The sequence below is a fragment of the Gekko japonicus genome, unplaced genomic scaffold (assembly GCF_001447785.1).
Source record: "Gekko japonicus isolate JY-2015 unplaced genomic scaffold, Gekko_japonicus_V1.1 scaffold64, whole genome shotgun sequence".
NCBI classification, from domain to species: domain Eukaryota; kingdom Metazoa; phylum Chordata; class Lepidosauria; order Squamata; family Gekkonidae; genus Gekko; species Gekko japonicus.
The window spans coordinates 1,275,197-1,303,043 of NW_015170277.1; the positions used below are offsets into that span (position 1 = coordinate 1,275,197).

The 27,847-nt window shown below is 48.0% G+C and overlaps 1 protein-coding gene across 1 annotated transcript in view; it reads right to left on the reverse strand.

Moving 5' to 3' along the window:
- The window catches only part of P2RX7 (purinergic receptor P2X, ligand gated ion channel, 7), a 32,043-nt gene extending 8,287 nt beyond the window's left edge, over window positions 1-23,756 (reverse strand). Inside the window, exons 1-8 of the mRNA XM_015417670.1 lie at window positions 23,632-23,756; window positions 20,977-21,109; window positions 19,914-19,985; window positions 17,338-17,410; window positions 14,786-14,882; window positions 11,182-11,262; window positions 7,851-7,980; window positions 5,779-5,915 (exon numbers count right to left, since the gene is read on the reverse strand). Coding sequence (XP_015273156.1) covers window positions 5,779-5,915; window positions 7,851-7,980; window positions 11,182-11,262; window positions 14,786-14,882; window positions 17,338-17,410; window positions 19,914-19,985; window positions 20,977-21,109; window positions 23,632-23,756 — 848 coding nt within the window. The remainder of the gene's footprint in view (window positions 1-5,778; window positions 5,916-7,850; window positions 7,981-11,181; window positions 11,263-14,785; window positions 14,883-17,337; window positions 17,411-19,913; window positions 19,986-20,976; window positions 21,110-23,631) is intronic.
- Window positions 23,757-27,847: the final 4,091 nt, after the last annotated feature.

The window sequence follows — 27,847 nt, forward strand, 5'->3', positions numbered from 1 at the left end:
TGGCCCAAGCCTGCCGCGGCCACCCAGCCTCCGTGCGATCTGACGACGGGCGGCCCAGCCGCTCCAGCGGGGGGGAGGGCTGTGGGTTTGCCCCGATCCTGCTGCCGCCACCCGAGCCTGGCTACAGGCTCCCGGCTGCCCTGCGCCTGAATGACGGCAACACCACCCACTCCAGCGCGTGGGGGCTGCCTCTGGCCACGCCCGATCCTGCTGCCGCCACTGACTACATGCAGCTGGCTAGCCTCTCACTGGGTGGGGGTGGTGCGCCGCCGGCCCGAGGTTGCTGGAGGTCACCCAGCCACTCCTTTGCCCCCCCCCCGACTCCGGGGGATCGCACAGGGGGAGAAATCAGGAGACTGGGGGTGCCTCCATCACGCCATGCTAGGGCTCATTGTATTCCTCCACAACGATCTTTGCTCCTAGTATTATATATAAAACTTTACAATGTTACAAGGAAAAGTCCATCATTCTCAATTTCATCCCAATCTTCCTCAGGAGTAATCCTCTCGATACAGCTCAGTGTTATGTTAGGAGGAAACCAATGCTTAACTTCTTTTTTATTTTCTTCAAAGTATCTTCTGGTTCCATTTCAAGTGTTTGTATTAGGAGCAAGCCAGTCTTGTTTAACTTTTTTAACTAGGTGCAAAAGCCTTCTGTATTATGCTGGCTTAAATGCTCTCCATGAACACTGTATTAATAGTTATAGCAGTAGCAACAGTCCTCTTTTCTACCCGGCTGGAAGCCTTCATTTTTAAATCTGGCTGGCAAAATGCTTTCTACAACAAGATGGAACCCAGACTCTATAAAGAAAACTATTCTAATTAATTTGGGGGGAGGGTATGAGCTTTTTTTGGGGGGGTCAAAGCTCCCTTCGTCAGTTGCCAACTCTTGGCTGAGAAATTCCTGGAGACTTTGGTGGTGGAGCCCTGGAGCAGGTGGAGGATTGGGGAAGGGAGGGACCCTCTGCAAGGTATAATGCCATAAACTTCCCCCCTCAAAGCAAACTCTTTTCTCCAGGGGAACTGATCTCTGTAGTCTGAGGAATCAGCTGTAATTTCAGGAGATCTCCAGGCCCCACGTGAAGCGGGGCAACCCCATTGTCACCTCATTTCCCTGCATGCATAAGCTGGGCTTTTATCCTAAACGTGGGACTCTTTTTGTATTTTTTTATATGTGCGTGCGTGTGCGCACACCTGGAAGTCATGGCGACCTCTGGTGACTGACCTCTACTGGGGGCCTGGAGGATATTCAGAGAGGTGGCTTGCTATTGCCTGCTTCTGCGCCCCGGCCCTGGTATTCTTTGGAGGTCTCCCATCCAAATACTTGCCAGAGTCGACCCTGCTTAGCTTCTGAGGTCTGACGAGGTTGGACTTGCCTGGGCTATCCAGGTCAGGACAACGGAAGACATTTTTGACTATTCTAAAAGGTAAAGGTTCCCTTGCTCGAAAGCCAGTCAAATCCAACTCTAGGGTTGTGGTGCTCATCTCCATTTCAAAGCCGAAGAGCCAGCGCTGTCTGAAGACGTTTCCGTGGTCATGTGGCCGGCATGACTAAACACCAAGGCGCACGGAACGCTGTTACCTTCCCACCTAAGTGGTACCTATTTATCTACTTGCAATTTCTTGCTTTCGAACTGCTAGGTTGGCAGGAGCTGGAACCATAGATGGGAGCTCACTCCATCATGCGGCACCCAGGTCTCGAACTGCTGAACTACCGACCTTCCACAGCCTGCAGTTCAGCGTCTTAAGCACTTGAGCCACCACAGCTCCTTTGACTATTCTAGTGGAAATTAAACAAAGCCAAAAAGCAGCCATAACAAAATTAAGTGATGGTCTAAAACCAAGACAAAATTTTAAAATATTTTACAGGGCCGTAGCCAGGATCTTGTAATTCAGGGAGGCCCTTAAATAAGTCGAGGGGGCACTGACGTCACAAAATTAAAAAATAAAATAAAAAACAAAATTAGTTGTGGTTAGTTGAAGACGACGACGGCGGCGAGCATTGACTCGGTGTGGACGGCGTGGCAGCGTGGCATTGCGGCAGCAGGCGGGTGCAATTGGAGGAGCGTGGTCGAGCGATCCCTGGTGGCCGAGGGAGAATACATCGAGTGCTGCCGTTAAGAAAAAAAGGTGGCGTGCGACGACGCTGAGCACCGGCTCAAGCGGAGCCGAAAAGGACGTTGCTGGGCCGGAAGCAGGCGGAGCCGCGCGCCTTAGAATGAAGACCTCCACTACCGAAACGCTGGGAAAAGAAGAACGCCCGCCAGTCCAGAGACCTGACCCGAGCCGAGCTGACGAAAAAGCAACAACTACAACAACTACCACCATAGGGGTGCAGGTAGGGTGTCCCATCCCCATATATATACTGTGGCCCTAGTTAGGGAAGAATGGTGATTAGCACCAAAAATCTGTAAGCCGCTCAGAGACCCCTAGACAAGGGGTTCGAGCGGGATATCAAGTTGAATGTATAAATAAAAATAAATAAATAAGGATGAAAACATTAAATGATATTCCCTGTCTAATTCATGTAAAGAATTCCATCTATATTAAAGTCCATATAAATGCATGTATTCCATTCAGTCATCTATAGTATCAAAAATTCCAAATAACATTCCAAGGAACACTTTACAATTCGTGAATTACGTTCAAATCCAGGTTATAAAACCAAGAAAGTGCATAGTGCCATGAAGAAAGAACAGCAATGCTTGTTAAGCCTTATTACAGAGAACAGCTCTGAAATAACTTGTAACTGACCCAAAGCCACACCAGCAGCTGCACGTGGAGGGGTGGGGAATCAAACCCGGTTCTCCCAGATTAGAGTCCGCACTCCTAACCACTACACCAAGGCGTATATTTGCACTGAGTGACAGCTACCTGGAGCCTGTCCTGCCTAATTGTGGAAGCCTGATGACCGCTTTTGCCATACAGTTAGATTAGAAGAGATCAGCCAAAAGCATTGCCACAGCCGGTTGGGACCAGTGTTCCCTCTAAGCTGAGTCAGTGTGAGCTAGCTCACAGTGTTTTAGCCTCTGGCTCGCACATTTTCGTCTTCGCTCAGGAAGGAGGGCTCCAGAGCAAACTATTTTATGCAGCAGCCAAATCGCTTGCACACAGCTTTAACGCCAGTAGCTCGCAAAGTAGAATCTTTGCTCCCAAGACTCCACAGCTTAGAGGGAGCATTGGTTGGGAGTGACTGAGGATGTCTTCAACTGCTACAGCATCATGGTCCTCGATGACAGAAATCGGCAAATGCTTCTAGTTTCACTGTTTTTCAAGATTACCAAAATGATGCAGTTTTCTGAGCATATCCAAGCTGTAATGATCAAAAGCCCATAAAACTCTGTGGCCGATTGGTGACCTGAACTAATTATGCAAATAGGGCAAATGTGCATGTATTTCAGATCGATGCTAGACTTGTATTTATTGCAGGATGAACTCTGGGGAGGGGCCACGTGCCCTTGCTGGAAAAGACCGCAATTCAGTGTAGCCCAGTATTCAGTGGCCAGCCAAATGCCAAAAGTTCACGAGCACAATACAATGGCAAGAGTTATCCTGCTCAGTTTGACCCAGCTTCTGGAACACAGCGGTACATTGTCTCCATACACAGAAGTTCTGTTTATTTATGTATTTATTAAATCACGTATTCCCTGCCTTTCCTTGTGGTTCAAGGCAACTTACAAGGCAGCTTACAGTAATATTTCACAGTCAAACTGTTCATGGGTCTATATGGTTCATGCACTTTGTGTAAAACATCACCCGTAGCTACAGTGGGGCATTTCGGGGCCTGGCCCCCTGACTTCCTGCCAAGGCCCCCTGACTTCTGTGCAGTGCCAAGGTCCCCCAATTCTCTGGGCCACCTGGAGGACTCTCCACCACCACCCCTTCCCCAAGCGCAGCTTGCTTCCCTGCATAGACAAGCAGACCGTGACCGCTGCAAAAGTGAGTTTTAAAAATTTTGTTTTTTATTTTATTTTTTTATTTTGTGACGTCACTGCCCCCCCCCCAACTTATTTAAGGGCCTCCCTGAATTACAAGATCCTGGCTATGGCCCTGTAAAATATTTTAAAATTTTGTCTTGGTTTTAGACCATCACTGTTCCTTTTGGCAGCGAGCCCCATAATTATGAATTGTGTCAAGTAGTACTTTTTTTTCTACGATGGAACAGACTGAGGGGGGATTTTGTGCAAGGGGGTAGACTTTCCAATTTTCGGGGGGGGGGGGCTGGGGCTGGGCTCCCTTTCACTTCCCCCTGCTTCTAAACGGGGTGTGGGGAAAACAAGGAAAGCCCTGCAAGGGTTTCCCACCTTTTAAAGCCAGCAGCTGGCAGGTCCATCCTTTTCAGAGTGCCTTTTCACCCGGGGGAGGCTGAGTCCTCCCTGGGAAAATTTTTGGAAGGGCCAGACCCCGACACCCCCCCCCCCCCGCCGCACCCCCATCAGTCTCGGGCGATTTACAGAAGTAAACTATAAGCAGCCATAGCTAAAGCACCTCATACTGTGAGCTTTCCCCCCCCCCCAGACTTTCCCCAGTGATTTATAACAGGAAGTACTGATTCACACAATTGACTTGTGGAACTCACCACTACAAGATGTGCTGATGGCCACTGGCTTGGATGTATTCAAAAGCGGTTGGACAAATGTATGGAAGTCTATCACTGACTATTAGCCATGATGGTCGAATGAGACGTCCAGGGTCAGGGATGGAATGCCTCTGACTGGCAGATATTAGGAGCAAATAGGTAACTATGGGCTTCCCTGGGGTATATGACTGACCACAGTTGGAAACAAGACGCTGGACTAGATGGGCATTGGTTTGATCCAACATGGCTGCTGTTATGTTCTTATGCTACATGTTATCATTAAATCCAGAACAGTAGAAAAGAGCAAGAGTCCAGTAGCACCTTAAAGACAAACTAAATTTGTGGCAGGGTGTGAGCTTTTGTGAGTCACCGCTCACTTCTTCGGATACAGCTAGAATGTGAGTCCATCTGTCCTTCTATCTTGGAGAGTGCAGTGATTTCAGACAGACTCACTTTCTAGCTGTACCTGAAGAAGTGAGTAGTGACTCACGGAAGCTCGTCCCCTGCCACAAAGGTTGTTAGTCTTGAAGGCGCTCCTGGACTCTTGCTCTTTTCTACTGCTACCAAAAAAATTAACACGGCAACCAGGGCTATTTTTGGGCGGGGACACACAGGAACAGAGTTCCGGCTGGCTCCCGAGTTGGCCACGCCCAGCAGGAACTCATTAGCATAACAGGCCACACTCAACAGCAGAAACTCATTAGGATTGGCTTCATTAGGGGTGTGTGGCCTAACATGCAAAGGAGTTCTTGCTACAAAAAAGCCCTGTGTTTTGACAACAAACAAGGTAAACAGAAGAAGCAGCAAAAGGTGGGTGTGGCTGGATGACCACACTTCTGGTAACATAGGGGTGCGGCCTAATGTGCTAATGAGCTGTGCTGTTAGGGGTGTGGTCTAATATGCTGATGAGTTCTGCTGTTGGGTGTGGCCTATTATGCTAATGAGTTCCTGCTGGGCTTTTTCTACAAAAAGAGCCTTGCGGCAACCCATCTTGATCTAATTCAGAACAGACTGTGTTGCATTGCCATAGTCTCCTGAGCAGACTTTTCCAAACTCTGTTGCACACTGGAGGGAAAAATTAATAAAGCTACACACAGCGGGTGCATCCATTTCCTCCTGTCCCGGATTTGTAATTGTGGTGTGTCTGCCATATGGGTAAGTAGACGTTCCCGGTGGCAGGAGGTTCAATGACATCCCTACCTGAAGTTGTAGCCAGGGTATAAGGCCTCACTGGCTTTTTTGTCATCCAGACGCCGGAAGCCATACTTGGGGCTACAGCGATGGAGCCATCGGTCCAGGTTGCAATCCCAGTTGATCTCGATACCCACAATGCCTCCCTTGAATGAGACAGCAAGAGGTACAATTGCTTAAAAAAAGGGGGGAGTGGGGTTTCACCAACAAGATGTGAGAGCTGGCACACTGACATTGATACCAATTGGTCCGTTCTGTATGAATTTCCCAGTAGAAGAATGATGAGATGAGATTAGATTTATACCCCGCCCCTCACTCGGAGTCTCAGAGTGGGTTACAAACTCCTTTCCCTTCCCCTCCCCACAACAAACACCCTGTGAGGTAGGTGGGGCTGAGAGAGCTCTTTCTAGAACTGTCCTTGAGAGAACAGCTCTGATAGAACTATGGGTTGCCCAAGGTCATCCAGCAGCTGCAAGTGGAGGCGTGGGGAATCAAACCCGGTTCTCCTAGATTAGAGTCCGTGCACTTAACCACTACACCAAACTGGCAGAGACACAGCTGGCCCGTGGTCGGTCAGCCAGCCTTCCCACACCCTCCCCGTCCCGGTCGCTGCCTCTCTCACTCACTCATCCGCCACCGGCTCCCCTTGGCTGCTTCTGCATCCTGCCGGCGAGCCTCCGCCCGGCAGAGGTGGCCCAAGACCTGGCCAGCCCGGAACAGCTGCAGAGCGCCACGGCGGATGGTGACCCTCGGCTGCCTCCCATCAACGGCCGGGCCCAGCCAAACGCAGCAGCGCCGCCGCCCACGCATCCGGCACCTCCATCTGCAGCTCAAGGCCAGGCGCGGGGAGAGGGCTCTCTGGAGGGCCCCCAGGAGGGAGGGGAGCAGCGAGAGAGCGGCCAACGAGCCTGGGGGAGAAGGCTGAGGTCAGGAAGGAGAGGGCTGGAAACTCCCCCCCCCAGCGGCCCTGCAGATCTCCGGAGCCTGCGGGGGCTGCTGTCCTGGTGGGGAAAGGATGCCGTGGAACCGGGAAGAGGAGGCTGAGCGGGTTGGCCGGAGGAGGTGGCAGCGGAGAGGACTCCATCGAGCAGCTCCCTAGGCAGAGCCCAGACGGAGGGCGTGGAGGACAAGGGGGGAGGTGCAGTTCAGCACCCCATGCAGGGCTCGGGCACGGGGGACGCGGGGCTGGCTGGCTGGGGACGCGGCTGCTTTGGCAGCAGAGCAGGGTGGAGGCAAACTTTGGCGGCGCACTTAGGCAGCGTGCAGGCTTTTGGAGGGGGGAGGCAAACTTCGGCGCCCCATCCAGTGCCTGCCACCCGCCCCATCCAGGGCCCGGCGCCCAAGGCGAATGCCTAGTTCACCTAGCGGGTGAGCCAGCCCTGCCGCTCCTGGTTGGGAAATACCTGCAGATTTGGCAGGGTGGAGCCTGAGGAATAGGGTTGCCAGGTCCAGGTTGGAAAAGACCTGGAGACTTTGGGGGTGGATCCAGGAGAGGGCGGGGTTTGTGGTGGGGAGGGGCCTCGGCATAGTACAAGGCCATAACCATTCAAAGCAGCCATTTTCTCCAGGGGAGCTGATCTCTGCCAGCGGGAGATCTCCAGGCCCCACCTGGAGGCTGGCAACCCTGATGAGGAAGGCAGGGTTTGCAGAGGGGGGAAATTCAGTGGGATATAATGCCATAGAGACCACCTTCCAAAGTGGCCATTTTCTTCAGGTGAACTGATATGCGTCAGCAGGAGATCAATTGTAATCCCAGGAGATATCCAGCCGCCACCTGGAGGATGGCAACCTTATGAAGCACCTCCAAGACTAACAGCGTTTTATTCTAGTGTAAGCTTCTGTGGACTACAATCCACGGAACATCTGACAAAGTAGCCTCTAGACTAAAAATGCTTATGCTAAAATAAAGACGGGCTTATCTTCAAGATGCTACAGAACTCCTGCCTGGAAAACCAGTAAGTAGTCAAATACCTTTTTGAGAGAAACAAGTTACATTCACATTTTAGAATTCAGCTGCTAGGAACCACAGAGCACTCACGAGTATTGTGTTTTGTTTTTTTTTAAGGAGAAATGTCACCTACCTGAATGGCCACCTCTGAAAAAATTTCTCCTGCTTCTTGGAGAATATCTCCCAGGCGGAAGATGGGGCAATACGGAGCAGAGATTTTGTTGTACGTGCAGGAGATATTGAATTCTGGTGAAATGTTTCTTCTGCAGGGACACCCCCCCCCAAAAAAAAAAGTTTTTAATTCAACAAGTAATACAAAACTAAATTGTATAAAATGTTATATTTTCTTGAAGCAAATTGTTTTTTAAAAAAACAAACACTCCATATTTCCTTTTTCTATCTCTATGGATTCCTTCAGCATTTCAAAAAAAATTAAAAACAACTGGAAAACCATCTCTTAATTTTGTTTCTGCACTCAGTTACTAGACACTCCTAGAGGATTACTGTTTTTGCATAAGCTGGTGGGCAATAAAAGTCAAAGCCTTTAAAGGGGGGAACTGTCTCTCCCCTCTTTGGAATATCATGCCAAATAAAGAAGAAGAACAGATTGAATTTATATCCCACTCTACACTATTAAGGAGCTGCGGTGGCTCAAGTGGTTAAGACGCTGAACTGCAGGCTGTGGAAAGTCAGTAGTTCAGCAGTTCAAGACCCGGGTGCCGCAAGACGGGGTGAGCTCCTGTCTCTAGTTCCAGCTCCTGCCAACCTAGCAGTTCGAAAGCAAGAAATTGCAAGTAGATAAATAGGGACCACTTCAGTGGGAAGGTAACAGCGTTCCGTGCACCTTGGTGTTTAGTCATGCCGGCCACATGACCACGGAAACGTCTTTGGACAGCACTGGCTCTTCGGCTTTGAAACGGAGATGAGCACCGCAACCCTAGAGTCGGATTCGACTGGCTTTCGAGCAAGGGAACCTTTACCTTTACCTTTTTACACTATCCGAAGGTGTCTCAGCTTACAGTCTCCTTTCCCTTCCCCTCCCCACAACAGACACCCTGTGAGATAGGTGGGGCTGAGGGAGCTTTTTCGAGAACTGCTCTTTCCAGAACAGCTCTGAGAGAACTTGTGACTGACCCAAGGTCACACCAGCAGCGGCATGTGGAGGAGTGGGGAATCCGGTTCTCCCAGATTAGAGTCTGCACTCCTAACCACTTGGGGGAAAGCAGAGACATCTTCAAGTTGTTTGAATTTCAATAGACAGTGCCAGAGATCTTTCTTGGAATCTGGCTCAGGATCAGCAGTTTACAGGGCTATTTTTGGGCAGGAACGCACAGGAACGGAGTTCCGGCTGGCTCCCAAGTTGGCCACGCCCAGCAGGAACTCATTAGTATAATAGGCCATACCCAACAGCAGAAACTCATTAGGATTGGCTACAATTCGGGGTGTGTGGCCTAACATGCAAAAAGCCATGGGTTTTGACCACAAACAAGGTAAAGAGAATAAGAAGCAAAAGGTGGGTGTGGCTGGATGACCACACTTCTGGTAACATGGGGGTGTGGCCTAATAACCAAATGAGCTGTGCTGTCAGGGTGTGGCCTAATATGCTAATGAGTTCCTGCTGTTGGGTATGGCCTATTATGCTAATGAGTTCCTGCTGGGCTTTTTCTACAAAAAAAAGCCCTGAGCAGTTGTATTACCTGTTTAGGCTCCTAAAGCAAGCCGCTGCTCATTTGTGTGGGCGTGTGGGTGTGAAGGGTCCTCAAGTCGCTTCCAACTCATGGAGTCCCTATGAATGAATGGCCTCCAAAATGTCCTATTGTGAACAGCCTTGCTCAGGCCTTGCAAACGGAGGGTCGTGGCTTCCTGTATCGAGTCAACCTGTCTCATGTTGGGGGTCTTCCTCTGCTGCCTCCAACTTTACCTAGCATTATTGTCTTTTCTAGTGACTCTTGTCATGTGACCAAAGTATGATAGCTTCAATTTAGTCATTTTAGCTTTTAGGGAGAGTTCAGGCTTGGTCTGATCAAGAACTCATTTATTTGTCTTTTTGGCTTGTCACAGGATCCGTAAAACTTTCCTCCACCACCACATTTCAAATGACTCAACTTCCTGTCCGCTTTCTTCATTGTCCAACATTCACACCCGTACCGAGTAATGGGGAATATCATGACATGAATTAACTATAAACAGACTGTAAAGAAACCACAAGTCTCTAGGTATTCCAGAGATAAACAAACAGGTTTTACCCCAAAAATGTCGGAACTTGATAAACTGCTGACTGGCCCTGAAAGTAAACTGATTCGAAAAATATACTCTCTTTTGTTAGATTATAAGATGTAAGATGAGACTGTAAAAGTACCGATGATAGCATGGGCCAGGAATATAGGACACTCTATGGAACTGAATAAGTGTGGGAGAAGGTCTGGTTAAATATGAAAGATTTGAAAATTAGGGTTGCCAAGTCCCCGCTGTTTGTTCCGGGAGTGCGCGCAAAGTGCACGTGCCGCAACCACGTCACCCGGAACCACGTCGGGCACGCCGGGGGCGGGGCCACAATCATCCGAGGGAAAACCATAGATTTCCCTCGGATGACCACAGCCCCGCCCCCAACGTGACTGCGTCACTTCCGGGTGACGTGCTGACACCGGGCACGTCGCGTGCTTTGGGGGTAGGGTTCCCCCTGGGGCCAGATCCGCCGGCGGTGGGTAACGGGCCTCTTGGGCGGGGATTTCCCAGCCCCCCAGGGGGACTTGGCAAGCCTAAAGAAAATGTATTCAAAATGTTTCATCGTTGGTATTTAACACCTGACAGACTGGCACGAATTTACCCCTCTTTTTCTAAAATATGTTGGAAATGTAAGTTTAAAGTGGGCTCCTTCTACCATGCTTGGTGGACATGTACTGAAACTAAAAAATATTGGAAGCCGATCCATATGATAATATCCCAAATAACCAATTTACAGATTCCCTTGGATCCTCAAATTTTCCTACTTAATATTCTACCTGATAATTTGCAGAAATCTCAAAAATATTTGGTGTTACACTTACTAACTGCAGCAAGGATCTTATTGGCAAAATTCTGGAAAAGAGAAGAACTTCCTTGCAGGTGAGACTTTATATCTAAAATTATGGATGTAGCTGAGAATATATGAACCATCTTGATTGGAATTCAAGTTGTAATAGGAGAAGGATCCCTGTTTTGTTTGTTTTGTTTGGATTTGTTTGTTCTGTTGAACTGGAAAATAATAAAGATATATTAAAAAAGAAAGAAAGAAACCACAAGTCTCCGATGCTTTCTCTCGTTACAAAGAAGTCAGCCCCATGCAAGGGCTGTCTACGGAACGTCAAGCCACTGGCGTGAGTGGAATGGCCAGGGGCACCCTTTTTTGTCACAATATTATTGTACCCTTTTTTTAAAAAAAAACACCAGTCCTGTTTCAAAGTTCCAGAACGTTTTGTACTTACGTTGTATAATTAAATCTGGGGAAGTGGATGTTGTTTTTGATGAGGACGGTGAAATTTTCAGCACTCCTCAGAATAGCAGGCCTAGAAGGAGAAGGATTTCAGACAAGTTCCTTCTTGTTTAAGGTTGCAACGGCACATCACAAAATTCAAGGGTTAGCTGGAAAGGCTGTGCCCTCCAACATTTCACAGGTGGAAACAGGGACGTGCTTGTTGTTAAGTCGGCTACTTAACAAAGAGTCAGAGAATGATTTCAGCTTTTAATGAGCAACGCTTAACACAACTTGAAACAGAACTACCAGAACAATATTTGCATAGTAGCTGGGCTTCTCTTAAACTATCCCGGGCTACTGTAGCCACACCCTACTGTACATTGAAACCAATAGGATTGTAAAGATATAGTCCAATCACTGACGTTCCCTATCCGGGAACTGGATGTTAGGTGATTGGTCGGCTCTACCTGGGCTACCAATAGGAATTGAGGAATTAGGATCCTTGCCCAGGACGATGCTTTGCATGGTGTCCCAATGAGTGAATTCACGGTCAGTTTATATTGAATTGAATACACCACACTTGTAACACACCTAATCCCACACCAAGGATCAGGAGCCCTTTCCCCTCCACTCCACATTACTGAAGTGTCTTCCCCACCTGCTGTGCGCTGCATACGTCATGTGCATTCCATAATGGTTTTTCCACCACTGTTTTAAAAGCCCAGGGTCTGACGGTTCTTGGACTAATGATACACCAGTAAAAGCATAATGTTCCTGCAAAGCATTTTCGACCACTGAAGACACGCCCCAGCATTTCCAGTGCGAAATGGCAGGCGGTGAACCGCGCTGGTGCCGTTAAGTGTTCTGGTGCATGCATCTACTTGCATCGGCACTCGAGTCCAGATGGATTCACCGGCATGCTTTCTTGAGCAGGGGTCCCCAACATTGTTGAGCCTGAGGGCACTTTTGGAATTTAGAGAAAGGCTAGACGGTGCCACCACAAAACGGCTGCTATGGGGGGAGTGTGTGTGTGGAGAGAACTGGCTCTTTGCTCTGGGGAGGAAGAACACTGTCGGGTTTCTGTTTCCAAAGAAAGGGGACAGTTGGCTTTCTGCACAGTCTCGGGGATAAAGCTGCCAATCCCAAATACATAAACAAGTCTGTGTCTGTGTCCGAGCCAAAGGCATAAAGCTGTAATACGCCTGCCTGGAATTAATTCCGTGCTTTGCTAGGCCATCAGCTGGGAAGCAGTGACCTGAAGCTCCTCAGCTTTTTGCTGCATTAGAGAACCGTTGGATTTGCTCCCCCATGCCAATTTCTAGAAGCAAGTGGGCACCAGGAGACAGAATGGTGGGCAGCAGTCACAAAGGGCTGTGGGAGACTGCTGTTCTAGAGGCTTTGATGCTGGAAACTGAACCCTCGAGAACTACAACTAGGCTTGCCAACTACAGGTTGGGAAATCCCTGGAGATTTGGGGGTGGAGCCTATGGAGGGTGGGGTTTAGGGAGGGGAAGGACAGGAGCTCAGAGGGGTATAATGCCATAAAATCCACCCTCCAAAGCAGCCAGTTTGTCCCTTGTTTGTTTTGTATTTCATTTATTTGTATCCTGCCTTTCTCCCCAAAGGGGGACCCAAAGCGATTTACATCGCTCTCCTTCCTTCCGTTTTATCCTCACAACAACCCTGGGAGGTAGGTTAGGCTGAGAGTGTGTGACTGGCCCAAGGTCACCCAGCAAGCGTCCATGGCAGAGTGGGGATTTGAACCTGGGTTTCCCAGACCCTAGGCTGACACTTTAACCACTACACCACGCTGGCTCCTGGAGAACTAATCTCTGTAGTCTGGATATCCATTATAATTCCAGGAGATTTCCAGGGTCCACCTGGAGGTCGGCAACCGTGATTTCAATGCTAATACTAAAGACATTAACAAAGCATCTCCCAAAGGGGACAAAGTTGATACCATGATTTTCCAGGAACAGAGTTCTGGGTCTGGCCAAGGATACACTTCACTGAAAGCTGGATGCGCAGTCCAAAAGCAAGCCGAGAAACAGAGACGAGGGTCAGAATGCCAGGAAATCAGTCTGAGTTTTCGGGAGCAAGGAACGGAGGCTGGCAGCCGGGACAAGGTCCGAGATCGCACGGTTGCATCCGCACTGAGGCAGGTGAGCGTGGTTGCTTATGACGGAGCCTCCCTTCCCTGGGAGGGAATCTGCAAAGACTCAAAGCCCCTCAGGTTGCCTTTGCAGCAGCAGGAGTCTGGCACTCCTCCTTCTCTCTTGCACATTCAGACGCTGGCGTGCCCTGCACCTGGGACATTCGGGTGAGCCAGGTGGGGACTCTGGCCTCGAGGTGTCTCCCACTGGGTGTGCTGGGCCAGGCTCTGGACCGGGCTCTCCCTCCGACTGCACCTCAGGCTCTTCGCCTTGCTACCCCTCCTGCGCAGATGCTGGGGCCTCTTCTCCCTCAGGTGCTGGTAAAGGTTCCTCTTCTGAGCTGACTCCAGAGGAGGCTGGGTTGCTCCGTGCCTCTTCCCCATCTGAGGAATAGTCAGCCTCAGCGGAGCCAGGACCCGTGACAAACAGGTTCCAGAAAATAGGGACCGACAGAGCATTGGAAAAGCCATGACATGTATAACTCTGACCCTTTCTGCACGGACCGCTTGCTCCAGAGAATCCGAGGAGTCAAGCCTTAAGGGTTGATTCTGCAGTCACACACATTCCCTCTGCACTGGTTCCCCCTCACCCATTTTATTTATTTGTGTATTCTCTATGCACTCTGCGTCTACAAGCAAAACCCACTTTTTTTGGCCTAATTAATATGGAAACCTCACGTGATGTTGTGTGGGTGGCATCCACAGGTTTTTAAAATTATTTACACAATTGTCTTGCCACAATTAAAACTTTTAACTGCAGACCCCAACTCCTCCCTCCCTCCCTCGCTCTGTGATTCTGCAAAAAGAAAGGGAAGGAAATCCAGGCACACACCATCTAAAGCTGACACATTTGGAAGCAGGGAATGGGTTGTTCCCAGGAACTGTTGATGGGATTTGCAGCTATTACTGGAGATCTAGTGACATCCAGGGGTCATTTCCTGCAGGAGTGCACAGGAGCGGAGCTCCGGCAGTAAAGAGCCCAGGGGGCGGGCACATGCAACAAGCCCCACCCCCTGCTCCCAGCAGCCCTCAGTCAGAGCAAGAAGCAGCCAGGTAAGTTGCAGAGCCCCCCTGGTCCAAAATAGTCCAGTGGCACCTTTAAGACCAAGGTTTATTCAGGTACAAGCTCTCCCTCCTCTGCGAGGGCAGATCTATATGTTCCTTCCCCCCCTCCCCAAGAGCTACCAATCTAATACTGTCCAGTGGATCCTGAGTGGTGGGTGTTGCCTTCTGACACAGTTCCGGTGATGTCAGGGGGCGTGGCATATGCAAATAAGTTATGCTAATGAGTTGTGCTAATGAGCTCCTGCACCTCTTTTTCTACGAGATGACCCCTGGTAACATCCGATAGGCCTCCTGTTCTCACCAGGCCTGGGACAGTGTGAGTGATCAACATGTAGAGTATTAAAAAAAGAACAGTGAGTGATAGTTCGTTTATGAAAAGTAAACAAAAAGGCCTTACTTTGGAGTGCTTTTGATGGACTCTACCGGACACCAGGCCGTGACCTCGCACGTCTTAACGGTGGCATTATACTTCACACATCTGCCTGTCTGAATTCCTGTAAGGAGGAGAACACAGCTTTTATTCAAGGGACACGGTCTTGGGGTTTGTCTGGTTTATTCCCACTAGAAGAAGCAGAAATTTCATTACCCTATAGGCTGGATAAGATCGACTGCCTGGCCAGTGGCCACCCCATTCTTTCAGTAAACTATCACACACGAACCTTATGCCAGAGCCAAATTCTGTTAATCCTTAAAATGTCCCAAGATTCCCCACTTGCTAATAGGCAATATATCTGTAAAAGTCAATTCCATGACCAAGAGAATAATGGAGCTTTCACTCAGTATATTAATTTAGCATATTTTTAATCTCAGTTTTCCTCCAAGGAGCCCAGTTATTCAAGAGGGCTTTTCTACACAGGCAATAGACGCTGAACTGCAGGCTGTGGAAGGTCAGTAGTTCAGCAGTTCGAGACCTGGGTGCCGCATGATGGAGTGATCTCCCATCTCTAGTTCCAGCTCCTGCCAACCTAGCAGTTCGAAAGCAAGAAATTGCAAGTAGATAAAGAGGTACCACTTCGGTGGGAAGGGGACAGCGTTCCGTGCGCCTTGGTGTTTAGTCATGCCAGCCACATGACCACGGAAACGTCTTCGGACAGTGCTGGCTCTTCGGCTTGGAAACGGAGATGAGCACCGCAACCCTAGAGTCGGATTCGACTGGCTTTCGAGCAAGGGAACCTTTAATTTTACTTTAATAGACTTGCACTGCACTAAATGATTCACAAGCTTATTTAGAAAAATTATTAGGGACTGTGGTCGTTGAAACTGGGATCCCACTATGGAATGTTGGATCATTTAATGTGTCATACTGATACTTACACTTTGCTTCGGTTCTTTCTCTTAGACTTCTGGTTGGTTGTAAAACCCTAATCGTACTGCACTGTTCACTGAATGTGCCATCCGTTGATTGTATTGACTCACTCTGTATAATCTACCTTGAGTCCAAGTGAGAAAGGTGGACTATGAATAATGTAAGTAAATGGTTTTCTCCTCCTTTGCTTTACCCTCACGGTGACCCTGTGTGGTAGGGCCAGGCTGAAAGAAACTGACTGGCCCAAGATCACTTTGTGAGCATCGTGGCTGGGGCCGGTCTCCAGTGTTCCCTCTAAGCTGAGTTCGTGTGAGCTAGCTCACAGTTCTTTAGCCTCCAGCTCACACAATTTTTGCTTTAGCTCAGGAAGGGATGGCTCCAGAGCAAACTAATTTATGCAGTGGCCAAATCGCTCGCTCACAACTTTAATGCCGGTAGCTCACAAAGGAGAATTTTTGCTCACAAGACTCCACAGTTTAGAGGGAGCACTGCCTGTCTCACCCCGGTCCTAGTCCACCGCACCCCATTACCTCTACTAGTGTAATGGCATCTTCACTGTTAAATGGAGCTTCAATGTACCAGAGAAGTATATGTTTGAATACTAGATGCTGGGGGGAAATACCATGGGAGGGCTCTTCTAGGGCTCAGGCTCTGTTCATTTGGGGGCACTGCTCAAGTCTGTTCGCCTCACTTTCCCCTGTGGCTGAAGACTGCGGGTGGAAGATCATGCATGGTGGGCAGTTTGCTTTGTCACTCAGAGATGCAATAGAAGAGGAAACTCCTTCAAAGCATTTACAACATTGATTCCCAAAGTGCGCAATACCGCCCCCTGGGGGGCGCTGGAACGATCCAGGTGGACGGTAGGGGCCTTGGGTGCAATTGGGGGGCGTTGAATAAAAATAAGGGGGTGGTGAAAGCATAAAGAAAGAAGAGTCCAGAACCTATCTAAAGCAGCTTTTTCCTGCTTTCTCCCGGTCTTCCCTGGGATCAGGGAGGGAGGTGGTGGTGGAGAGGGGTGCCCACAGCCAATCACAGCCATGCATTTACAAATTGCAAATGCATGTGCACCCTTGTAAGGCTGGTGTTGCTGCTGGGCTATTTTGTGGTGGCTGCTGCTGGCCTCTGGCTTCAGGCCTTCAGCTGCTGCTGCTGCTGCTCTGGGCCTGTCTTGGCCTGCCTGGCTGCGTGGATCGTGGTGGACGCTACAAGTGGATTGTGGTGGACTCACTGCACAGCCAGTGGGAGAGCTGGAAATGGCCAATACATCAAGAGAATTATATATATAAGATAGGTAATACCTGTTCATTCCCACAGGTGGAGATGAATGTTTATCCACCATTATAAATATCTATGGCGTTTTACATGGTATTTTTCCGTGTGGGCTTTTATGTGTATGAGCTTTTTTCCATGTGGGCTTATTTCCATGTGGGCATTTTTCCACGTGGGCTTTTTTCCTGTGAGCATTTATGACTGTGGGGTTTTCTCTGTGGGCTTTTTTCCTGTGGGCTTTTTTCTGTTCAACCTTTTTGTCCACTTCTTGAAGGTAGATTTCCAGGGGGGGATGAGTAATTTTTTTTCTGAAAAGGGGGTGGTAGGCCAAATAAGTTTGGGAACCTCTGATTTACAAGATAAAATCCACTTACCGTTACTCTGGGGGTCCATACGGCCTTTTGCACAGCTCCTGTCGGTAGAGCAAACCGCTTTGGCGATGGGAAACTAAGCAGAAGAGAGGGACGGGAAGGTCAGTCTACTAACATACGCATGAATATCGAGCTTTGGAAGATGTTTTAGTTCAGGCTTCCATCTCCCCTCACCTACCTTCCAGTGGGCCAAGACCAGGAGAGGACAGGAAAGTGAAAACGGCCCTTGAGTGGGCCCCTGTGGAGCTACAAGACCGTGCTGCTCAGCAGTATGGGGCCAGTCATGGGCATTAGCTCACCCAGGGGTCATTTCGTAGAAAAGAGGTGCAGGAGCTCATTAGCATAACTTATTTGCATATGCCACACCCCCTGACATCGCCGGAAGTGTGTAAAAAGGCAACACCCACCGCTCAGGCTCCACTGGACTGTTTTGGATTGCTAGCTACGGGGGGGACGCGCAGATCTGCCCCCAAAGAGGAGGGAGAGCTTGTACATGAAGGCTGGGGGGGGGGGGGCTCTGCAACTTACCTGGCTGCTTCTTGCTCCTCGTGGGCCAACTGAGGGCTGCTGGGAGCAGGGGACGGGGCTTGTTGCATGTGCCTGCCTCCTGGGCTCCTTATTGCCGGAGCTCCACTCCAGTGTGCTCCCGCAGGAAATGATCTCTGAGCTCACCTACTGCCTTCTCCAACTAACTGGCCCCTGCACTTGAGGAAACAATTTGTGGACTGACACCAAGTGTTGTGGTGAAAAGGTCTCAGACAAGTAGTCCCCAAGTCATTGGCAGAGCAGGTAGGGCTTGGCTCTGCTGGCTTGAGGCCACCAGCCGCCTGCTACAGTGGCAACCCACTGGGAAATTTCTCTCTAACTTAGATGGCCAGTCCACCCTGGCCAAGTATGGAGAATATTGGGGGGTTGGGGGAGTCGTATTTGGGTGTGTGTGTCTGTATGTGCTTGCGAGCCTGAAAGCCATGTTGACTTCTGGCAACCCCCAGTGGGGCTACAATGTTTTCAGAGGTGGCTTCCTATTGCCTGCCTCTGCATCCTGAGCCCTGGTATTCCTTGGAGGTCTCCCTTCCAAGTACTTGCCAGGGTTGGCCCGTCTTAGCTTCTGAGATATGACGAGATCGGGCTTGTCTGGGCTATCCAGGTCAGGGTGTACGGAGAATACTGCTGACACATTGCCGTGGAAGGAACAAGGTGGATGATTGACTGAAGCACATTAAAGGGAGGACAAGATGCTTCACTTTCTTGTGTAAGCAGAGCGCTGAATGGACAAGGGAGAGGGGCCTTGGATCTGATCCAGCAAGGCAGTCCTCATGTTCCTGTACTCTTTGAAAGGACAGACATTGGGGACAGGTGGTCTGTTCAGCCAAGGGAGAAGGCAAAGAAGGGTGCAAAATAGGAGGTCTTTCTCATCCCAGTTTCTGACATTCCAGAAGATGCCACCTATTAAATACTGGGTTCCAGGGGTCATTTCCTGCAGGAGCGCACAGGAGCGGAGCTCCGGCAGTAAAGAGCCCAGGGGGCGGGCACATGCAACAAGGCCCGCCCCCTGCTCCCAGCAGCCCTCAGTCAGAGCAAGAAGCAGCCAGGTAAGCTGCAGAGCCCCCTCCCCCGCCCCCCCGGTCCAAAACAGTCCAGTGGCACCTTTAAGATCAAGTTTTATTCAGGTACAAGCTCTCCCTCCTCTGTGAGGATAGATCTGCACGTTCCTCCCCCCAATAGCTAGCAATCCAAAACAGTTCAGTGGAGCCTGAGTGGTGGGTGTTGCTTTCTGACATTCTTCCGGTGATGTTAGGGGGTGTGGCATACACAAATAAGTTATGCTAATGAGTTATGCTAATTAGCTCCTGCACCTCTTTTTCCACGAAATGACCCCTGCTGGGTTCTAGATGCATTGCAGTGATCAGCCCTAGTTTATTCAGTGATTTCAGCAAACTACATGACAAAACTAGCAGGGCTGGAGCCCTGCTTATAAGCATGCAAAACGCCACACCCAACACACACACACTCCCAGTGAATGGCTATTTACATTACACTGCTTATCTATCGGTTAGTTCCTGGATCCAGGCGAGCTATTGTTCTGGAGAAGCAAGCTCAGCCCGTTCTAGGCACAGCTAGAGGAAAGGCTTAGGCTCAGTACATAACACCACCCCATGTTGTCTCGGACCGGATACCACATAAAAATTTAGAACCTTGATTTATTTAAAAAAATAAAAGGAAAGTAGGGATTCTATAGCTACTGAAGCCTACACCAATCACTAGATGGACAGTTTTGTTCCACAAGCATGCAGACGTGTGGAATTAGGCACGGCACTGGATGCATCTCACCAGTCGCCAGAGCCAGAAGATTCAAGATGAACAAAGGCTGCAGGGAAAGATGGCTGCACAAGTCCTTACTTGTCCACATTTTACCCAGTTACATAAAGAAACTGGGAAAAGATGACTCAAGGTTCACTTGCGTAGAATCCCCACAGTGATAAGACACTAATTAAAAATCTTCTGCTGATGAGGACTGTTTCCAAAGAGTTAGTTTGTCTTTACACAAAGGATAAGATGGCTTGCAAAAATGCAGTTACCTCAGGGCAAAGTCCCTGGATTTGGTTTTCGGTCATGATGATGTTCGTTACCACAAAGAAGGAATCTATTCCCTACATGGGTGGATGGGGAGGAGAGACAAAAGACAGAGCGGGAAGAGAATGAGTTTAATACAGTTAATACCCTAGAACAGGGGTGTCGAACTTATTTGTTATGAGGATCTGACATAAATGAGGCCTTGTTGGCTGGGTCATGTGTGTCATAAAATGTAATGCCAGGTAGCGGAGATATAAACTTTATAAAGGACACAAACACAGAGATTTTTTTTACTTAAAATAAAAAACATTAGCTCTGTAAGCTGCAAACCTACTTTTGATTTATTGACATTCACCACAGAAATCTCATGAGTCCAGGACCCAGGTCAAAACATGAAATGGCTGAGTGATTGAGAGAGTCTGGCGAAGCAAACTATGATGCTGCAGCAGCAGCAGCAGAACTGGAAGCAGGAGATGGCCGGTTCCACTGTGGGCCTGATGGAAGCCCTCCGGGGGCCTGATCCAGCCCCCGGGCTGCATGTTTGACACCCCTGCCGTGGAAGATCATTTCTTCAAATCGTGGAAGGTAGAGTTCAAACTTATAGACAGAGGCTGAACAGCAATTTAACAGGCAACATGATGAAGATGTTTTAAGCTGTTTTATTTGAAAAAGCGTGCCTGGCACACGAAAGCTTGAATAAACCTTTGTTGGTCTTAAAGGTGCCTGACTGGACTCTAAATTTGTTCTACTGCTCCTGACCAACACAGCTGACCTCCTGGACCTTGCTTAATTTCAACATTTGACCTTTTTTTTTTTTTTTTGCTTTGCTGGATAACTCTGTTGATAAGCTGCTTTGTGGATCCAGATGGGTCCAACAGTATACAGCTGAAAGGCACAGAGACCCTGCTGAAGCTAAGTAGCTCTGATCAATACCTGCACAGGAGATGCTGTGGGAACCCTTCTGGGCATACCCCCTTGAAGCCCATAACGGAAGAAAGGAAGCAGAGACACTCTAAACAAGACAGTAAAAAGTGGCTACTTGTGACGCGGCAGGAAAAAGAGACTCACCTGCATGGGGACAGTGTATTCTGCTGTGTCGTAGATTCTCTGTTCGGTCTGGGCCACCCCTTTCACTTTTGTATGCACCGAACTGATGACAGCATCCCTCTTTTGATAGCGTTTGTCGGCAATCAGTACGACGCTTGAAGAGATGACAGGAAGGGGGAGGATGTAAGTTGCCAACCTCATTCTTCATGATAATGTTTGGTAGGTTCTTTTAATTCCCCTTTTGCAGACAGGGAACTGAGACTTAGAGTGGCTCCCCCCTTCTGACCATCTACTGAGTACATGCTAACTGCCCAGAGAAGGAAAACAAGAATGGCCAGATCCCTGTAGACTTTTGCAACTGGTCCCCTTAGTTCTCTCAGACAGATGGAGATTTTAAAATGAAATGCTTATAGTCGAATCCGACTCTAGGGATGCGGTGCTCATCTCCGTTTCCAAGCCGAAGAGCCAGCCCTGTCCGAAGACGTTTCCGTGGTCAGGTGGCTGGTATGACTAGATGCCGAGGTGCACGGAACGCTGTTACCTTCCCACCACAGCGGTACCTATTTATCTACTTGCAATTTCTTGCTTTTGAACTGCTAGGTTGGCAGGAGCTGGGGCCAGAGACAGGAGCTCGCTCCGTCACGCGGCACTCGGGTCTCGAACTGCTGACCTACAGACCTTCCAGTCTGCAGCTCAGTGTCTTAAGCTCTGAGCCAACACGGCTCCTAATATATATATAATATATATTTAATTTTTGTTAATCTGTTTTGTGACAGATTAAGGAAGGATACATTTCCCCTTCCTTAATGTGGCAAGCATCCCTTTAAGGATGGAAAGTTACATCACAAGACCCTTCACGCGTGGGTAGAAATGTCAAGTGTCAAGCGGACAATGCTGAACTTGTCTGGAAGACACTTCTCCTGTTAACCAAATGCCAAATGATACACGTCAGAGATAAATCTGCATTTCAGAGGACTGGACCAATTAATACACTACGAGAATGGCACCATGTGGACCACTATCACCAATTCCTTTGCAGTTGCCGCCAACAGACAGCTTGGATTCTATTGGCTGACAGAAATGTCTGGATTGGGCAGGTGGAGAACACCTGGTGAACCTTTGGTCTGTTATTGGCCACAAGGTCACCACAAGAGGTGGTTTATTCCTTTTGGTCACGCAGGAGGAGACCTCGGGCGGATTAACATAACCCCTCCCCAGGGAAATGGAATGTGGTGTGAAAATGGCTACAGTCCACAAGGACAGCATGTATCATCAATAGCAATGCACGTCTATGTTTGCAATCAGTACATGAATGAAAACAGACTGTTTGTTGGGTCCGCTGGTTGCTGCATCGGCATCAGGCCTCAAGCCTGGCCCGAGTGCACTTATGGCCACTTAGTGCACTTATAGCTAAAATTGCACTGAATGCACTTATAGCTAAAACGGGATCAAAGCAGCTGGTAAGACCTGTGAATAGCGGCAAATCAGCATACAGATAATAAGAGAGTTAACAAACAGATGCGAGAACTAAGTTTGAGTCCAGTGGCACCTTTAATTCTGGGTATAGCATGTGTAGTGAAATAATATTTTGCTGCTATTCGCAGGTCTTACCAACTGCTTTAATTCAGTCTTAGCTATTCTTATTGCTCGGTTACTTATGCACATTGGGGCCGATTTCTCACTTGGCACTTAACCCTACTCTCTCTCTCTCCCCCTAGATGTAAAGGTTGAGGAAGTCTTGTTTCAGTGTATCTGAAGAAGTGTGTGACTGCACACGAAAGCTTATAACCAGAATTAAACTTGGTTGGTTCTTAAAGGCACCACTGGATGCAAACTTTGTCCTGCTGCTTCAGACCAACGTAGCTACCCACCTGAATTTATCACACACAAGTATCTCATGAGCAGTGTTCCCTCTAAGCTGAGTTAGTGTGACCTAGCTCACAGTTGTTTCTCCTCCGGATCACACATTTTTGTCCTAGCTTAGGAAGGAGGGCTCCAGAGCAAACTAAGTTATGCAGTAGCTAAATGGCTCGCTCACCGCTTGAATGCCAGCAGCTCACAAAGTAGAATTTTTGCTCACAAGACTGCACAACTTAGAGGGAGCATTGCTCACGAGTTGTCAGTACGCTGGAGAGGTTAACACACTGAGCTTCAACCAGAGAGCCCCAGACACAAGGTTTGTTGGCTGATCTTGAGCAAAGGGCTCTCCCAACCCGCCTCACAGCCTCGTTCTTTGGACTAAAGACAGCGACACAGTGGGTTCAAATAAACACAATAATGACTTAACTTTAAGGCAATACATCCACTTAAACTTCTGCAGCAGTCGTGCTGTGAGCCCAGAGCAAAAAGAACCCATGGCGCCTTAACAGTTATTATTGTTCAGTTTGGAATGAAAGCTCAAGGCTCGTATTTCAATCAGTCTTTGAGGAGCCATAGGACTCCCTTTTGTTTACTTCAATTTACTTTACCAGATGGCTTATGCTGATACTTTGGGTACTATTTCAGAGTTCTGGTCAATGAGGACTTCTGACAATCTGGCCGCAGCATGTTCAGAGACGCAAATCCCATTGATTCTGGCAGGCGTTACGTGGAACGATTGCAACCCACACCAGCTTCCCCGGTCTGCTCAAACCTTTGGCCTATTTTCAACGGTCAACTTTGTTCTTTTCAACTTACCAGACATACAAGAAGACGACAGAGTGGATAGCCCACTTGATGCTCCCGTAGTAAACACTCTGAATGCGCACCACTTTGGAAGTCTCGTATTCACACACATTCTTCAAACTGCAGCACGCAGGCATGGTGGGAACTCTCTTACGGAAGACACCCTTCTCTTTGCGCTGCAGCTGCTTGGTTTTCTGGCTTCCCAGGCACACATGCACGGCCCACGCAAAGCCAAACCACACCACTTAAAGGCACAGCGAGGCAGGCAAAGAGGAAAGGAAAGATGAACCAGACAGATCAGAAGACCTATCACTCAGTGACTATCTCTGTTTTTAAAAAGAAGAAAGCGTGCTGCACAGAATAAAAAGGGTGGGGGGGAATGTAACCCTATCTCTCTTTCTTTTGATTTTTTTTTAACCAGGAAGAATTGTTATATTAGATCAGCCGTATGGTGGAATTTGGAAAGCAGGCACATAGAACATGGAAACCGGCTGCAGCCAGGTAACGTGCCACTGATATCGCTTATTTGTTTACTTAATTTATACCCCACCCTTCTCCCTGATGAGGACTCAGTGCAGACTACATTGTTCTCCTCCTCTCCATTCTACCCTCACAACAGTCCTGTGAGGTAGGTTAAGCTGAGAGCGTGTGACTGGCCCAAAGTCACCCAGCAAACTTCCATGGCAAAATGGGAATCTGAACCCGGGTTTCCTAGATCCTAGTCTGACACTCTAACCACTAAGCCACACAGCTCTGGTGCAGAGATCTCGTGGTGATAATAAACAGCTTTAAAAGGGGATTAGATAGATTCATGGAGGATAGGTCTGTCAGTGGCCATTAGCCGTGGTGACTGAGGGGAACCTCCCCATCGAGAGGCACTAAACCTCTGAATCCCAGAGTCAGGAGGCAACCTCCGGGGAAGGTCTTGGCCTCATTACCCTGTTGTTGGACCTCCAGAGGAACTGGCTGGCCACTCACTGTGTGATAATATAATAACAATTGATTGGCACAGTAATGAGATAATACGGAGAACAAGAAAAACTGTGAGAAAGTGACGCTTCATATATGTCTCTAAAGAATCATAGAAAAGTGAACAAAAATAATATACATAATCATAGAAAAATATATATTGATGGTGATCTCCGGAATGTCTTGCTGTTTCGAAGGAAGATCTTCTTCTGAACAAAGAGGTGGGACAAAAACTGTCTCTCAATAGTTCATATCCTCTGGTGACGTCTCACAATTATCAAAGAAGATTTTCAGCTGGTATGATTATTGAAAATCTTCTTTGATAACTATTGTTATCAAACTATTTGAACTATTGAGAGACAGTTTTTGTCCCACATCTTTGTTCAGAAGAAGATCTTCCTTCGAAACGGCAAGACATTCCGGAGATCACCGTCAATATATATTTTTTTATGATTATGTATATTATTTTTGTTCACTTTTCTATGCTTCTTTAAAGACACTCACTGTGTGAGACAGGATGCTGGACTAGAGGGACTATTGGTCTGATCCAGCAGGGCTCTTCTCTGGCCCATAGCTACAGTGGAACTATTTGGGGCTCTGCCCCCTTCCTTAAAGGGCCCCACTTGTTAAAGGCCCCCCATTTCTTCTCAAAAGCATTCAAAGGAACCCCTTAAATGCTTTTGAGAAGAACTGGGGGCTGGTGTGCGCCCCTCTCCCTCCCCTCCTGCAAGATTTAATGGGCCCTGTAATGATTTCATGTTTTGATGTGTGTGTTTCTTTAAATGTTTAGTGTGACTGCAGTACTGTAAGAAGAGTGATAGAGGGAGATAAGTGTGATGTGATTGGCTGATGACGGAGAGTGTGGGAGGAGGGGTGTCTATGAGAGTGATTCTGTGTGTGAAGTTTGAAGAGAGAGCATAGTCTGTGTGACTATGGGAGATTTTGAGTCTATTCTGTATGAATAAGACAAACAGATTAGTCTGTATGAATATGAGTTTTGAGTCTATTCTGAGTGAAAGAAACAAAGTGTTCAGCCTGTGTGGCTATATAGATGAGAGAGAGAGAGATTAGACTGAGTGTCTAAGCCTGTCAGAGTGGAGTTTTGGGAGTTTGAGAGACTGTGACACCAAGCTTTGCCAGTTATATTTACAAGTTCCTTTCATCCGCAGCAGTAAAAATAACCAGAAACCTATTTTGTTCTTTATTAAATAAATCATTTTTTGTTTAAACTTATCCCAGAAATCATGCCCAGAGGTTAGTGCTTTCTGGACAAAAATATTACAAATTATAAAAAGAATATGTAAAGTTTCACTGACCATTAACTTCAATTTAATGCTAATGGGTATAATAGGAAACCCAGCAGTAAGTAAAGAGAACCAAGCTATGTTTAAAGTCATGATACTAGCAAGTAAAGCAGTGATAGCTCTAGGCTGGAAGGACAAGAGTAAGTGGACAGTAGAAACCTGGCATAATTATTTGTTTGATTTCATACAGTCGGATATAATTGAGAAATTGAATCGGAAGACCACATGGAATTAGGACGAAATGGAAGACCTACTTGGAATGGCTGCCAACAGAAGGAAGAAAAGACATTCAGTGCAAGATTTGGACCTTGTGCCCGTGGCTGGGAATAAAGGACTAACGCACTGGAATAGCAGAGGGGGGAGGGGGGAGGGTTAAAAATCAACACGAAATGTACAGGTAAAAAGACAATATGTAATATTTACTAAATTTCAAAAAAAATAAAAAAAAACTTATCCCAGAAATCAGAATAGTCCTTCCTCAGGGCCACATAGTCCTCTGAAGTGCCCAGACCCTAGGTCATTCTACCAAATGAGAGAGATTTGGAATTTTTAATTCCTGGTGGCAGCAGAAATCTACCAAGTTCTTGTACACAGAGTGTGTTTAAAGGTAAAACCGTCTCCCCAATAAGCGAGGACACCACAGGCCCTCTAGCTGATTGGCAGGCCACGTGCCCACTGCCAATCAGCTAAAGTAAAGGTAAAGGTTCCCTTGCTCGAAAGCCAGTCGAATCCGACTCTAGGGTTGTGGTGCTCATCTCCGTTTCAAAGCCGAAGAGCCAGCGCTGTCCGAAGACGTTTCCGTGGTCATGTGGCCGGCATGACTAAACACCAAGGCGCACGAAACGCTGTTACCTTCCCATCGAAGTGGTACCTATTTATCTACTTGCAATTTCTTGCTTTCGAACTGCTAGGTTTGCAGGAGCTGGAACTAGAGACAGGAGCTCACCCCGTCTTGCGGCACCCGGGTCTTGAACTGCTGAACTACTGACCTTCCACAGCCTGCAGTACAGCGTCTTAACCACTTGAGCCACCGCAGCTAAAGAGCCCTTTAAATCTTGCAGGAGGGGAGGGAGAGAGGCATGCACCACCACCCCTGCTTCATTATGGGACATAATGGCAGCCCCACCAGAAAAATGTTTGCCCCACAAGCCACAAAAATCCTGGCTCTTTTTATGTTCTTGTCATAGTTGTCATGTGTACATAGACTAAAAAACCAACTAAAAAGACCCAGGATACAGGTGTTTATCTACAACAGCCACAATTTGCCAAACAGCCGAAAGTCCCTGTGCAGCTTTGCCCAAGCTGAGGGTCTTATTACATTGTGTGGCAAAGTACTTACTTGGGCTTAGTTTGCATGCCAGAGATCCGTAACCCTTAAAGATATCGTTCTGGCACGTTACATGATGCAGCTGCTTTCCCTGGTGTGCAGAACCAAAAAAAAAAAAAAACACCACTAGGCAAAAACAACTTACAAGCAAATAAGCAAGTATATAATGATCAAATAAGCATAACAGCAAGTGTAATGTAAATCAAATAAGCATAACAACAAGTATGATATAAATCAATAGGCCAAAGTGCAAAGATAATAGAAACAGTCAGAGTCTTCTCTAGCATAGAGGCAATATCAAAGTCCAAATTGGAATGCCAATCATCAAATTTTCTGAGCCATCAAAAGCTTCTGAGCCATCAAAAGCCGACGCGTAATCCGGATGCCTGAAGCCGCGTTTCGAATTGTTCTTATTCAAGTATGGCTGTAATGGGACCCAGTCTCAAAAGCTGGCATGGGCTAAGCCAGAATGATCAGTCAAGGAGGATTAAGGGTCCCTTTACCAGGGGTCATCTCGTAGAAAAAGAGGTGCAGGAGCTCATTAACACAACTCATTAGCATAACTCATTTGCATGTGCCACACCCCCTGATGTCACTGGAAGTGTGTCAGAAGGCTCCACTGGACTGT